Below are 15,992 nucleotides of genomic sequence, written 5' to 3'. Positions count from 1 at the left end.
TTTTTGTTTAAGGGATCTGCTTGTCTTGTGGTTATCAGTATCCTGTTCTGGCTCAGGATAAACAGCCCTTGTATTCCTATTGTGAATACAAAACAGAAAAGTCACTCTGCTGGAGATGGATTATAGAAATGGGTTAACTTTTGTAAGGTTTTGCTTTGTGTTTTCTGTTATATAGTATAGTCCATTTTCAGGATTATACTAATAAAAGTGGAACTTACAGGAAAAGAGAAGATTTTGATACATTTGAGAGAATTAAATATACATAAAATATGAGAAGATAATACCATGTCCCAGTACCTTTACATGCTGTCAATCCCTCTGTTAGAGCAGTCTGGCTCATTCACCATAGCAAGACTGGTACCCAGTGCTTTTTCCACTTCCAGAGCAATTTAAGTTTGTGGTTACATTGTGGTAGATTCTTGTCTGTGAATTTCAGTTCTGAAGTTTCTTAGACTTCTCAGTTTCACCAGATTTTTCTCTGTACTAGGCTCACACCTCATTCTCTTCCTAAAACTCAACTCTCCTGGCTATTTTGTCTGATTTTCTGATGAGTATTGTTGAGTACATAATATAAAGTTGAAATGGAATGACTAGCATCTGGCTTTCTATTGTTAGAGGTGTTAGTGCAGGTAAAATGATATTTCTAGATCTTGAGTTTCTTTTTTTAAAATTTCCTCCTACTCTGGTATTGTTTAGTCCTGGTGTTTTGTCTCTCTGGTGCTTCTCTCCTCTTTTAAGTGCACAGAGGTACCTTGGATGAGGAGAGGAATGCTGTAGGAAATGAACTACCTCTGTTTGCATTGGCATAGCTCATGCCCTCATCCCTCCTCAGTTTTTGGTTTGTTTGGTGGTACTAGAATGGTGACCCCAGGGCCTTGCATATGCTAGGCTAGCACTTTACTGCTGGAATACATCCCTGGCCCCTCCTTCCTCCTCCATGTTTTAAAATTTGAGACAGTGTCTCCCTAAGTTGCCACATAGAACTTGAATTTACTATCCTTTTGTCTGGATCTCCCAGTTAGCTGAGATTACAGGCACATGCCACCATGCCTGGCTCTTTCCAGCTTTTTAGTAAATCATGCTCAGTGGTTAGCACTAATGAAATAGCTTTTGTTAGAATCTTTTCTAAATAGCATCCACTTAACATTTTAAAAATTTTTAAAACAAAATTAAAAAAAAATAAAATAAAAATTTTACCTTTTATTTTGAGACAGATCTTGCTTAGTTCATGGTGGCTTTGAATTGACTGTAGCCCAGGCTAACCTGGAACTCATGGGAGTCCTCCAGCGTTCAGAGAGATGGGATTGCAGGTGTGCACCACCACATCTGGCTTAAAGCAATATTTTAGAAACAATTTTTTCCTCCAGTACTGATACTTGCACCCAAAGTCCTCACATAAAGCTGGACTGAGTTAATCCATATCCCCAGCACTTTATTTTTTGTTTTGAGTCAGGGTGCTAAGTTGTGCAGCTCTAATTTGTGATCTTCAAGCCTTAGTTTCCTAGAGTGCTGGGATTACAGGTATATGCTACTACACCTGGCTCCCTGCTCTATTTTGAGATAGGGTCTCATTAAGTTGCCAAGGCTAGCCTTGAACTTGCAGTTTTTTGTCTCCCCTCCTTGATAGCTGGTGTTACAGACCTGTGCCACTGTACTAACAACAAGAGACTTTGAAAGTGATAATTTTGTGAATATTTTCTGGGTGAAAGTCAAAGGATCCACATTTTTCTCTATCAGTATTAACTAAGGAAAGGTATTTGGTTATGCTAGTTTGAGATTTAAGTGTGTCATACTGTTAGATTTTATAAGTTATGAGCATATAGCTTGTTTGCTAAAGTGATTGTTCTTTGAATTTTGTGTCACTTGGTACATGAAAGATGGTGCAGTATACCTGGATCAGAAAACTAGACAAACACTCAACTCAAATTCTGTGTATGTGTTCTTAGGTAGTTTCTGGTGATATGCTCTGACCTGCTAAGTGTGCTCTCTCAGAGATGATTCATCATCCTTAGGTTTTTCTTTTCTTTTGTACTGAGGATGGAACCTAGGACATTTGCACTGAGCTACATCTTTTTAAAGGTTTTTTGTTTTTGTTTTTGAGATGAATAGTTCAGGATGGCCTTGAACTCACAGTGATCTTTTTGCCTCAGTCTCCTGAGGGCTAGGATTGTAGGTGTGCATGAACTTTCACATGCAGGATACTCATGGCCATGGTTTTTTTTTTTTTTTTTTTTTTTTTTAAAGAGACTAGGTCTCCCAGAGTTGCCCAGGCAGTCTTTGAACTTGTGGTTCTCCTGCCTTGGCCTCCTGAGTTGCTGTAAGTAGAATGAGGAAATCTGTGTGTGTGTGTGTGTGTGTGTGTGTAGATGGTCTGGTGATTGTTACAGGGCAGTGATGATGAACATTTTAAAGCTTTTAGTGATAGTGAATACCTGCATGTGTGCCATAGGTTTGCCACTGATGCTGTAGGATCAGGGCAGAGCCTCCTTTTGGGGCCTGGCTACTGCTTGACCCACAGACACTTTCCTCTGTGTAATGCTGTCTTAGGGAGGGACAGTTTTCTAGATCTAATGTCTCCTCTCATACATACGGGAGCATTGCTTTTATCACTGTTGGATTCCACAGGAATATTATTTTGTAATACTTAAAATGACAACTTTTTAGTTAGGGATGGTAATATGACCCACTCAGGAGGTACAGGCAGGAGAATCACAAATTTAAGCCCAGCCTGGGCAGCTTAGGATCTTATCAAGTCTCTATCTTAAAATAAGGGGTATGAGGATGCAACGTGGTGTGAAAACCATGAATTCAATCCTCAGTAACGCAAAGGGGGGGGGGGAAGGAGCTTCGTGTCATAGGTTATTTTTTTGTTTGTTCGTTTGTTTTTGTGGAATTGGGGGTTGAACTCAGGCCCTTGGGCTTGCCAGGCAATGTGTCATAGTTTTTAAAACACTATACTTGTTATAAAGGACATTTAGGCTCCGGAGGTTGAAACTACTCCACCAAATGCTGGTGGAAATTTTGTGGGTAGAAAAGCTTTCCTTTAATGTTGTCCAACAGTGTTTTTGTTTCATGCATAAGGGACAGGTCTGCAGATGAATATGTGAAATTTATATTTTATTTGTGGTATAGGCTTTAATGTTTTCCTTTTCCAGAGGCTGAGACAGGAAGGATCTCATTGTGTAGTTTAGGCTAGTTTTGAATTCACTGTGTGTAGCGCAGGCTGGCTTTGAACTTATGATCCTTATGCCTCAGATATGCCAGTGCTGGGATTACATGTGTGTGCCAGTATTCTGGCTTAATGTTTTCTCGAGTGCTATATTTAAATGCAGAAATTTAGTTGTGAAGCCATTGGTCCAAAAATGATAGTGGTACCTGTGGCTGGACACCTTTTTGTCTTCCACGGGTTTATTCATCATCGGGTGTCACTTGGTCTTAGGCTTCTTGGGGGTTGCGTGTTAAACTGTAAATCTGAAGCAGAACTCAAGTTTAAGTTACAATTATCCCTGCTCCAACATCTTTTGTGTTCACAAGGTAGTGGGTAGCACTCTCTTTGAGGTTTATCACTGGGTGCATGTGGCCTAAGGTCTATTTTTGAGGGGAAGGTTAAACTTAAAGGCGGCTAGGATTACCCTTGGCCTTTAGGGAACTCAGAAGTTCTCTGGCTGGCTTCATTCTTGCAGACATGGAGCAGCAAGGGGAACAAAGACACTGGAGGCAGATTGGCTTGCATGGAGCCAAGAGACCATCATCAAGAAAAGAATTTAAACATGTTTCTTGCTGTGTCCTCTGGGGAACTTTGATCAGGGAAAATTGATTATCATTCTGTGAGTCTTTTTAACTTTTACTTTCCAGTGGTCAAGGGAGAAAGATACTAGAAAGAGGGTAGTGGGTAGAAAGGACTTCTGATTCTCTAGCTCTGAGGGGAAAATGGAGATTGTTTGGCATGGGCAGCCAAGATTATGTGGGGCTGAGTCAACAGAATCCTAGCAAGTGGCTCTCATACCTAATCTATAGAAGAAGCTGAGTGCTTTCCAGCTCTCAGGAAGCTTAAGGGTCTACATAGCTTTGTGAAGTGGGGAAGGTAGCCGCTTCCACTGCATCCCAACACCACCATCCTCATTTGCTCATCTAGTGTATTTCATTTTTGAAGGACATTCACAAGAGGACTACTTTTCCCCTCAGTCCTTTAGCATTTTGATTTTTTTTTTCATGAAGAGAGATTTTGGGTGGAACAGTATCTATCATAAATAATCTTTGTGACCTTTATTGTGTCAGTCCATGGTCCTCTTGGAATCTGACAGTGGTGCTTTGCTGTTTTTACCTGAGTTTTCTTTATTTCCTCTTCACGTGTTAACATGAAATTTTCTAACTCACTTTGCTTAGTATGCTTCATATGACTTTAAAATAGAGACTTTTCATTTCCATATTAGTTATTTGCTATTCAAAGTTTTGCCCTACTCTAGATATCTGCTCTCTGGTCTTCTCAGATGTTGCAGGTATGACATGTATGGCTGAGGGATGGAGACACCTGTGGATAGCACCTTTAAATTTGCCTTTTCACAATAGTAAAACAAACTCAGAATCATGAGTGACCAGCTGCTATCTGCTAAAATAGTCCAGCATATAAAGTACCTATATAAAACAGTTGATATTTAAAGAGTTTTATTGAGATACAATTTGCATACATGAAAATAGTTCCTTTCACCTTTGGTTTAAATGTGTAGATATTAATAAGATATAGTGAACTGTGTGACTATACTAATGAAAAATGTATAGAACATTGACAGCCATACGTACTCGGTTTCTGAGGCTGCTAGTCTGCCTGCTTTCAGAAATTTGATGAGAGCATAGATGTGTCAGTCCCCTATCAGAGTTCTTATTATTCATGCAAAGTTTGTCATGAGTATATGTCAAGGGGTGGGGTATGTGTATGCTGAGGATTGAACCTAGGGCTTTCTTCACTGAGCTACAGTCCCCACTCTTATTTTGAAACAGAGTCTAAGTTACTAAGGTGCCTACACTGGGCTTCAAGTTAAAATTTTGCCTCAGTCTGTCTGAGTTCTGGAATTACAGCCATGTGCCACTGTGCCTGCTCCATATCTGTTTTAACCTGTGTTTAAAAAAAGCCAATTCAGTCAACTTCATTGACTTTTAGGAAAACTGTAAAATCAAGTTAGTAGTGCTTATTGTTTCTAGATTTTTACATCATTTTTGGGGTAGGTGGGAACTGGGGATCTAACTCAGGACCTTGTGCTTACCACTCAGGCACTTATGCCACTGAGCTATCTCCCCGGGCCTGTTCCTAAATTTTAAAAAGTGAATATATTTCATCTAACTTTAGTTAACCTTAAATTTAAAAAGAACAATTTGAGGGCCAGCCAAATAGCTCAGCGGAGGCGTGCTGAGACAGTAATTGAGACTGGGTGTGGTGGCGCGCACCTGTAATCCCAGCTCTTGGGAGGCTGTAAACAAGTGGATCACTTCACTAGTAGTGAAACCCTGAACACCTTGTAGACCCTTCCCCAAAATACAGGAAAAACAAAATTCAATAGGGGAATAACGTTCTCTTTGATTCCACTCTGGAATTGGGAACACACTGTGTACTGTGCTTCCTGAGTGTTATCCACTGCTAAAAGTGGGTTGTAAGAGTCTGTATTGTTTCTAAATTTTTTTGAGACAGGGTGGCATTAAGCAGAACTCATAGCAATCCTCCAGCCTCAGCTTCCCAAGTGTTGGGATTATAGGTATGTGCCACCATGCCTGGCTAGAAGTTTCCTAGTTTTACTGAAAACATTAAAATGTATTTGTATTAGATTCTACTTATGAAAAGAGAAAAACGTAAGTGTTGATGATGATGAAATGGATGCATAGTTTTTACTTTGTTCTTTATTTTTTATTTTTTGGTGGTATAGGAAATTGAACCCAGGATCTTCACATTGATACTCTACTGAAACAGGCTGTTGCTAATTCACAAAGTTGCCCAGGCTGGGCTTCATTTTGAGAATCTCAGTTTATCAGAATGCTGGTACTAAGGGCATTCACTACCACAGCAGGCTTGAATTTGTAATCTTCAGGGTTAGTTCCAGGAACAAGTTTTAAGAGAAGAGTTTAAGTTCAGCAAACTTTATGAAAGTGTTAAAACAGTAGGAACAGTTTGAATTAACATTATCATGAGCTAGAAATTGGTTATATTTTGCAAAGAAATTTAGGCTAAAAGCTGCTTCTCCTTTTTTTTTTTTTTTTTTGGTGGAACTGGGGATTGAACTCAGGCCCTTGCACTTGCCAGGCAAGCGCTTATTCCACTGAGCTATCTCCCCGGCTCCTGTTTCTCTTGAAAAAATACTCAAGAATTTTGACTGGCATGGAAACAAATGGTGACTGATTAAAAACAACGAATTATACTTAATTCCTAAATATGACAGTTTGGTGTAGCTGAAAAGATCAGTGAGAATGCCTGGATTCAAGTCTGAGTAGAGAGGGCAGGCACATCACTACAGAAAAGTAATACATAGAACTTCACAGTAGTCAGTGTCATCTGTTGTTTTGGTACTGGGAATCAAACTTGGGACCTTGTGTTTGCCAGGAGGTGCTATGCTGCTGAGCTATATCCCTGGCCCTTCTCAGCTGTCATCTTGGCATTGGTTCTAATTAGGAATGTATGTCCTAGGGAGCCTTTCCAAAATCCATCTGCATGAGTTACATTCAGGAATGGCTTTATCTTGTACTCTGGTTGGGGTTAGGCATATGTGTTTGGGGAAAAAAATTGTCTCAGATGATTGTGATGCACATCTTCTAATTGATAAATTTAATTTGTTAATTTAATCTTGTTAATTTCATTTAAGAAGAAATTGAAATTCAGAGGAAATTTAAATTTGTATTTGATAGATGCTCAGTAAATGGTCATTACAATTTTCTGTAATGTTTTGCAGAGCCGTGGGAGTGTTTTGGGTAGTGGTAGTACTGGAGATTGAACCCAGGGCTACATGTGCTACTAGACAAGCACCCTACCACTGACTGAGCTACATTCCTGGCCTTTTTTTATTTTGAAGTGGGATCTCACTAAATTCACCAGGCTGGTCTTGAACTTTTATAGATGTATGCCTTGCCCTTGGGAGGGAAAGGATTAGCCTATAGAGAGTTGGAGAGACTGGAGGCTGCTGGGCAAAGAAATAGTGCTGCAGTTCAGTGCAGAGTAGGTTGGAGGGAGTGCATGGATCCCAGATTTGTGAGACACAGGTTAATTGGAAATGAAGTTAGAGAAGTAGGAGAAGTAAAATACATGTTTGAGACTTTGGCCTAGTAACTAGAATATGACCTAATAACTAGAATACCAGAAAAAGTACTAGGTTAGGTATTGTTTGAGTTCAGTTGTGAAATTATGAGATTCTGGGTTTCTGTTAATGAATGAAAGGACTTTTGAGGGCAGATATAATAAAAGTTGGACAAATCCCTATGGCTTGGGGAGTTCTGGAAGAAACTAAGAACAACAAACTAACACTTTGGAACACTTTGTATATGCCAAACACTTTCAAAGAGCTTATATATGTTCATACACATACATTTGAACAAAAACATTCAAGTCCTAATAACATCTATATGAAGGTAATTGCCCTGAAGTGTTTTATTTATTTATTTATTTATTTATTTTTGAGACAGGGTATCATTATATAGCTGAGACCTGTTCTGAATTCACTATGTAGCCCAGCCTGACCCTGCCTTGTACTCAGGGTTCTTCCAGCTTCAGCCTCACAAATGCAGGGATTACTGGTGTGCGCCATCGTATCCTGCCAGCTGCCCCAAAGTTATTTGGTATGCTGTTGGAGTTTGGGATTAGTGGACATATCCCAGCTGCAGAGCACACACCATGGACTTGTTACACTGTGGTGTGGGCAGCCAGATCGTCATGGGTGAGAGGGGCAGAGAGAATAAGGAAGTAAACAAGCCAGTGGCAGCTGAATATTAGGAGGCTTGGAACAGCTTTTGGTCTGTAGGTGGGTTATTCACAGTGGTGCACACTTGTAATCCTAGGGCTTGGGAGGCTGAGGCAAAAGAATAACCAGTTTAAGACCCGTCTGAAGTACACAGTGAGACCTTATCTTAAAACAAAACAAAACAAAACATACCAAAAAAACTCAACCATACAGGTGGAAGGAATGTGAACATAGACTGAAAAGTTTGCAGGGAGCTAAACCTCTTCAGTGGAAATAATTAGCATGGGGCTATGAAAAGCACACGTGAGGTAACAGGCTCCTAGGGTGGACTGAGGCCCAGAGTGAGAAGGGGTGAAGCAGGGCTTGGTTTCTTCTTAGGCCAGGATTGAAGTCTGGTTTAGAAGATCCATATGAGGGAACTTTACCAGGCAACCTGTTCTCTGGAGGTGTTATATGGCCAAAGCAGTGGAATAGTGGCTTCAGACCATTACATGTATATATTTATACATACATGTATGTATGCAAAATCTGGTACGGAACATAATTGTTGTGTTAGGATTTCTAGGTAGTTAAGGCATTAGTCGTTTCCATGTAGCTGGCAGAATTTGTTGAAAACTTCAAATTATTGCCTCAGACAGTACTTCAGAAGTATATTATTGTTGGCTTCAGAATTACCAGAGCCATAAGTAGAGCTACTCTGCTGAATAAATCTATTTTTTACCATTGATAAATACTGGTACCTGATAAGTGCGTACACATGTGCGTGTGTGTGTGTGTGTGTGTGTGTGTGTGTGTGTGTGTGTGTAGCTGGCAACAAAATGTTGTAATTAGCAGATAATTTTTAAAATGAAAATAAAACATATATATATATATTTGCTTATATTGGATTTGCTTTGTCTTGACTTTAAGTAGGTCTGTTTATTAAAAGAATGTTACATTATTGCAGGAATTAGAATCTTTTTTGCTATTGGTAAGACTGAGAATTGATGTTTGAGTAGAAGGATGCCTACATTGTTATATTTATTTAGGAAACATCTGTCCTCTTTTCAGTTTGAGATGTCTTTGTGTCTTTCCTATTTCAAGGGAAACAGTTTGGGTTCCAGTGCAACTGCTGTTGAAATGTGTGAGAGATTTACAAAGGCGAGGGTATCTAGAAAAAAGTAGTTTTGTCTTTTTCTTGAAGGTTATCTGAAGAATAGAAGGATGAAAGATTTCTATAGCGTAGGTTTTTTCTTTTCTTTTTTTTTCCCTTTGGCTCCTAACAGGAGTTGCAAGTACATCTTATAAGCTTCTTGCTGGAGTGTCCAGATGAAATGTGGATGGTAGTACTATTAAGGAGTTTGCCCTCATTCTCTGTTAGAAGATCAAGGGCGTGGGGCTGGTGAGATGGTTCAGTGGTCTAAAGCACCTACTTAGAACAAGCTTAGCAAAGCACAGGGACCGCGGTTCAATCCCCCAGCACCACATGCTAGCCAGCCCCGCCCGCTGGTGGGCTGAGCTGCCCACACACACACACATAAATAAATTAAAAAAAAAAAAAAGATCGAGGGCGTGTCTGAGGTATTAAGAGTTGTAACCCAGCAGTTGTGTTCTTTCTTTGTTTTGTTATAATAATCACTTTTTAGATTCCAGGTCAAAGCTTTAGTTCCAGTGCTTCAACTCTGTTCACTTGCTTTGGTTAAAGGATGAAGAAGAGTTGTCTTGGGCAAATTGTCAGTTTCCATGGATGGAGACTGCCTGACCATTACTGCTTTTATGGAGTGTGCGGTGATCCTTGTTTAGGGTGCTATAGTATATTGGAGATATGGGCATGCCTGTTGCTGTCATCACCATTAGGTCTGGCTGGCGCTGAAGCTTGTGCTGATGTCGATCACCACCTGTTTCCCTCATAGTTGTCTCTTTGGGCAGCAGTTGCCTTTGGCTGGTATGGGCTAAGTCTGTCTCTGTCCTAATGTCCTCGTGCCCTCTCACCAGGAAGAGGAAGAACAGGAGGAGGAGGATGATGATGAGGATGAGGATGACACCGATGACCTTGATGAGCTTGACACTGACCAGTTGCTGGAAGCGGAGTTGGAGGAGGACGACAACAATGAGAATGCGGCAGAGGACGGGGACAATGACTTCTCTCCCTCTGATGAGGAGCTAGCGAACCTTCTGGAGGAGGGAGAGGATGGGGAGGATGAAGACTCTGAGGCAGACGAGGAAGTGGAGCTGATCCTGGGGGACAGTAAGTACAGAAGAGTTGGGGCCAAACCTTGGCATGCAGGGCAGGGTCCCTCTCTTGTGCCACCCTGACTCAGAGTGGCCTTATTCAATTCTGTGGTCTCTGATTGCTGTTTGAGCACTTGGGTTCCTGAGGAAAAGCTTTGTCATATTGCTCATCCCGTTCCCCTCTAGACTGTAACTGCAGCCATCTCTTCACCTTAAAGTGAAGGTTGGCCATGTTTGCTCCTCTGGAACAGGAGGTCAGTGTAGCTCCTCCATTCTTTTGTACTGAGAAAGCAGTCATGGACAAAAATTGAACAGCTCTGAGAAAAAAAAATTTTTTTTTTGGTAGTATTGGGGATTGAACTCAGAACCTTGCACTTGCCAGCCAGGCACTTAACTCAATTGAGCTATCTCCCTGGCCCAAGAAATGTTTTTATTTACAAAAATTGGAGATGAGTTAATAGCTTGTACGCTCCTACTCTAGAGTCTCAGCCTCAGAATAGAAGGCCAAGACATAGCTCTTCTCTAAGACCCAGAGCTAGAATCAATTAAAAACAGCTCCAGCGATACAGATCAGTGGTGTAGACACCTGTCTGGTAAGTAAAAGGTCCTGAGTTCGATCCCTGGTACCCCCCTCCCCCCGGAAAAAAAAAATAGCTCCTCACAGGGCCTAAGTCACAAAGAAATCCAGGCCCTTTTCCTGTCTGCTTTGGTAACTTATCATCCCCTCCTGGAGCCTCCAGGGGACAGGGGACAAGTGCTTTTCTTTGAAACGTTTTTTTCACCCCCCCTCCTTTCTTATTCTAAATTTTAAAGACTACACTAGTTTATCTAGTACTTCCAGGTTTCTGAAGTCACATTTTCCTCCTATGTTGATGAATCCTGAATAAACCTTGCTTAAAATTTTAAGATTCTGCAGGTTTTGCCCTGTTTTCTTGTGTACCTCAGGATGGCAGACTCATCATTACCATGGTGTGCTGCTGTGGACATCTCATACTAGCTGTGGTCCTGGCTCTTTAGAGTGCTTCCCTGCCTGACAGGGGAACATTCCGGTGAGCTTCTGCCATGTTTGTGTAGTTATGTAGCTAAGCTAGATACAGCATCCTAACAGTCATGGTAGGTATGTCTAATGTATGCCATTAATCACATGTGGCTATTTAAATTTTGTAACATTAAAATTTGGTTCCTTATTTTCAGGTCTGCATTTTAATTGCTCCATAGCCACCTGTGACTGCCATAGTGAATAGCACAGATATAGAACTTTTGCATCATTGTAGAAAATTCTGTTGTAATACTCTAGGCCCAATCATGCCAGATGGTGTGTGTGTCTATGTGTGTATATATGAGTGACAGTACTCACTTGAATTCATGGGGATTGAGCTCAAGGTATCACTGAGATGCCATGTTGCGCACACTGGGCTCAAACTTGATGCTTGTCTGGCTAGGAGAGTCTTTAGTTAATGTAAGCCCATGTACCAAAGTTGTATTTGAGGATGCTTTAGGGGGCTGGCTGACTTATATTTACCCACTTACAGTTAATGAATTTCCATTTTCTACACTGAAATGTTGAAGTGATTGAATAAATTAGTAGTTCTACACATGGTCAGAAAGCCCCGGTAAGAGGGAGTAAGGGGTAAAGGATACAGGACATATTTATCAACCCTTTTTATCCTGTGGGACTAGTGAGCTGTAGGAAACAAGTTCTACTTCGTTTCAGTTGTTAAGTAGCTGGGCAGGTTCCAGCAGCAGGACTACAGGTGTGCTGTGCCTATCATAAGAGAACATCACTTTCTTTCCTTTTTTTAAGAATAAAAAAATTTTACCAAAGTACAAGATTTATAGAAGTTTCCAGAAAAGCCATACGTGATGATCACAAACTATTTCGAAGGAGAGAATCTACATTTGACATTAAATTCACAATGTTAATTAGGAAAAGGTTTGTCCCCTCTTCTCTGGTCATTGCACATGCTAGGCAAACACTAGTAAGCTCACCCCTGTGATGTTTATTTAAATATGCACATTTTGGTTCAGACAATCAGATTCATCCATCCACAGTATCCAAAGTCACACTTGGCTAGAGGGCATGCTCTGAAGAGCTGGTTACCTCATTTTCACCAGTGCAAATACATCACCATACAAAGAGGGAGCCAGGTAAGTTAGCTCATGCCTGAAATCTTAGCTCTCTGGGAGGCCGAGGCAGAAGTATTGTGAGTGCAAGCCTACCCTGGGCAATTTGGGAACTAAGATTCTTGTCTCAAAATGAAAAATACAAAGAGGACTGGGGATATATCAGTGAACAGGCTCTGTGTTCAATGCTCAGTAATCCGCTACTCCCAAAAAGATGAAGAGCGTATAAAATTTGCCACCTCCCCTGTCAAAAATACAATAAAGTACCCACTGTACTCTTGGTTTTTTTTTTTTTTTTTTTTCTTTTCTTTTTCCCGTGGTACAAGGGATTGAACTCAAGACCTTATGCTTGCCAGGCAAGCACTTATTCCACTGAGCTATCTCCCCAGTCCCACTGTACTCTTTCTTTTTTTCTTTTTTTTTTTTTCCATAATTTTATTGAGAAACAAATAGCAATGAGACACTTTCCAATCAAGTTGGTAGGACAGTTCCAATAATTAACACAGTTGCATACTGCCTTCCTAGTGGTTATTTGTTGTACAAGATGCAGACATGATACCTGTTTACAAACACTATTAGAATAAATCCCTCTATTCATTGAATTAAGAGAATGTAGCTATATATCTATCCTAATCATTTTGAATACACAGATACAAAATGGTCATTCATCTGTATCCCATTTTTTTTTGTTTAGTTCTGTCATTTAAATATTATTGGTGTGTGAACTCAGCAAAATATTCCAAAATAGTCCAGTAGTCCATAATAGTATTGGGTCTTGCACTTGAGTGGCAATGTCAGAAGTTGTTGACCTGAGTCTCCTACACCTTAACATAATGGCTTTACTTCTTATGCTTCGTTTTTATACTTTTCTGCTGGATGGTTAAGACCAAGATAAAGCTAGAACTATGTAACAAGAATTGTAGCTTTCGGATCTGATAAGGATTTATCCTGAGACCCTGTACCTCACATTGTAAATCTTTTGTCAGTGTCAGCCATGTGGATGAGTCATAGCCATTGCTTGGACAATTTGCCTTCTGTGACAGCCTGAGAGAAAGTTTTCTCTCCATGTGACTCTCCTTAGGCACACTCTACATCATCGATCACTTTTCTCTTTGGCCCCGTGGTCCCCTTGATCAGAAAATTTGGGACACAACTGAGGTACGTGACGTTACAGTACAAGTTCTCATATATCTTGAGTCTTAATTGACCTTGGAAGGCTAGGGCCAAAATGTTGGCTTTCCTTGCAGCCCTCCTTTTTCTCTAATTTTTGGTCTGCAAACTTAGGTTGTTAACCCTCCAGAAGAGAAGCTTATTGTTATTGCCATATAACCTAGACTGTTGAGCTTAACCTAACTGTCTGAATATCAAACATTTTAGCCATAACATGGAACAGGTATTTTTCATCAAGTATTGATATGTTAAACTTTAAGTCCCTACAGAGTATGACAAAAAAATTTTAAAAATTAAAATATATTAAAAAAAATAAGAGTAAACAATTATCATATTTACACATAAGTCCAGAAATCTAACTATACACAACATTGTTGCAGGACAGTCCTGCAACGCTCCTTTTCCTGTCTCCTGCCTTCAGTCACCACCCGCTTCCTTTTTAAACTATCATCTACCCGAGAGACAGCACAGCAGCAACTGGCGTGTCATGACAAGCAGCATGTATTCAGAAGACCAGAATGACAGGCACTCCAAGCATGAAACTACTATTACAAATTGCCATCTTCAGTGCAGTTGCTTAGTTCATAGGTGTCAGTATATATAGTCAGAGTGAGAATCCTTCCAATTAACTGCTAGATTCGAAATCTTCTGAAGATTCTCAGGGTCATTGCCTTACCCATCTTGTACATACAACTGTATGGCTTGCCTCTGTCATGTTTCCTACCTCTTCTCATTGCTCTTTCTTCATTGTCTAGTCACGTTCTTGCTTTCCTTTTAATTGTATTTTACTTTTCTATTTGTATTTCTTCTTTTGAGTTCTTATACTACGGAAATTATACGATATTTACACGTGTCTGGTTTATTTCACGTATGAGTATATCTTCAAAAGGCATCCATTTAAATAGAAAGGCTTCAAGTTTATCATTCTTTATAGCTGAGTAATACTCCATTGTATAAAGATACCACATCTTTTTCATCCATTCCTTAGGTGATGGGCATCTTGCTTGTTTCCAAGATTTGGCTATCACAAATTGTGCTGGTATAAACATAGGCTTACAAATATCACTATGAAATGATATTTTCAGATCATCCGGGAAAATTCCCAGTAGGGGAATAACTTGTTTAAATGAGATTTCCAGTCCTAGTTTTCTAAGGAGTCTCCACACTGATTTCTGTAATGGTTGTACCAGTCTACATTCCCACCAGCAGTGGAGAAGGGTTCCTTTTTTCCCACAGCCACTCCAACATTTGTTGTTGATTTCTTTATAATAGCCATTCTTTCTGGGGTGAGATGTTATCTCAATGTTGTTTTAATTCACATTTCACGGGTGGCTAGTGATGTGGAGCATTTTTTCATATATTTGTTCTCTTACTTAATTTAATCCTCTGAGAAGTGTGTGTTCATCGCAGATGCCCATTTCTGGACAGGGTCTTTAAATTTTGGGGCCCTAGTGTGTATTTGTTCTTTATAAATTCTAGAGAGCAGACCTTTGTCTGAGTACGTATTTGTCAAGATTTTTTCCAAATTTGTGGGTTGTCTTTTCACTCTGTTGGTAATTTCTTTTGATATGCAAAAACTTCTCAATAAGAGGAGGTCCCAATTGTTAATTATTTCAAGTGTTTCCTGTGCAATTTGATTTTTGTTCATGAACTCTTTGCCTACCCCTAGGTCTTCAAGAGTTCCTCCTACATTCTCTTCCAGAAGATTTAGTGTCTCTGCTTTAATGTTGAGATCTTTAACCCATTTTGACTTTAGTTTAGCGCATGGTGATAAACCTTGGTCAAGTTGTAGTTTTCGGCATATAGAGAGCCAGTTTTTCCAGCACCATTTGTCAAAGAGGCTATCTTTCTTCCAGTGAGTATGTTTGGCTCCTTGGTCAAAGATAAGGTGGGTGAGTCTGTTCGTAGAGGCTTCAGCGTCTTCTAATCTATTCCATTGATCCTCAGGTCTGTTTCGTTGCCAGTACCATGCTGATTTTATCACAGTGGCCTTGTAGTATAATTTCAGGTCAGGAATTGTAATGCCTTCTGCCTTGTCTTTGTTGCCCAGGATTGCCTTTGCTATTCTAGGTCTTTTCTGGTTCCAAATAAATTTTAGAAATGGTTTCTCTAGGTCTGGGATGTATGTTGGTGGTAGTTTGATAGGAATTGCATTAAATCTGTTCAGTAATTTTGGGAGTATGGCCATCTTTCACAATGTTGGTTCTTCCTATCTAGGAGCATGGAATATCTTTACATTTTCTGAAATCCTCTACAATTTTTTTTTTTTTTTGCAGGAACGGGGATTGAGCTCAGGCCCTTGTGCTTGCCAGGCAAGTGCTTATTGTACTGAGCTATCTCCCCGGCCCCTCTTTTACTTCTTTAGTTAGATTAATTCCAAGGTATTTCATTTTCCTTGATGCTATTTTAAAAGGTATTGTTTCTATAATTTCCCTCTCAGTATGCTTGTTATCTGTGTAGAGGAATGCTATTGAATTTTGGGTATTGACTTTGTATCCTGCTATGCTACTGAATTTCTGTATTAATTCTAGTAGCTTCTTGGTGGAGTTTTTT

The 15,992-nt window shown here is 40.0% G+C and overlaps 1 protein-coding gene across 3 annotated transcripts in view; it reads left to right on the top strand.

Annotated features, from left to right (window-relative positions):
- The window catches only part of Dcaf1 (DDB1 and CUL4 associated factor 1), a 77,490-nt gene that overhangs the window by 52,128 nt on the left and 9,370 nt on the right, over window positions 1–15,992 (top strand). For all 3 annotated transcript variants that reach the window (XM_004625145.2, XM_023706323.1, XM_023706320.1), the window contains one exon: window positions 9,909–10,161. In XM_004625145.2, the coding sequence (XP_004625202.1) occupies window positions 9,909–10,161 (253 nt within the window). The remainder of the gene's footprint in view (window positions 1–9,908; window positions 10,162–15,992) is intronic.

Source organism: Octodon degus, unplaced genomic scaffold (assembly GCF_000260255.1).
Source record: "Octodon degus isolate 3935 unplaced genomic scaffold, OctDeg1.0 scaffold00008, whole genome shotgun sequence".
Classification (NCBI taxonomy): Eukaryota; Metazoa; Chordata; class Mammalia; order Rodentia; family Octodontidae; genus Octodon; species Octodon degus.
Note: the sequence above shows the minus strand (reverse complement) of the source record. Positions and strands in the feature narration are given on the sequence as shown.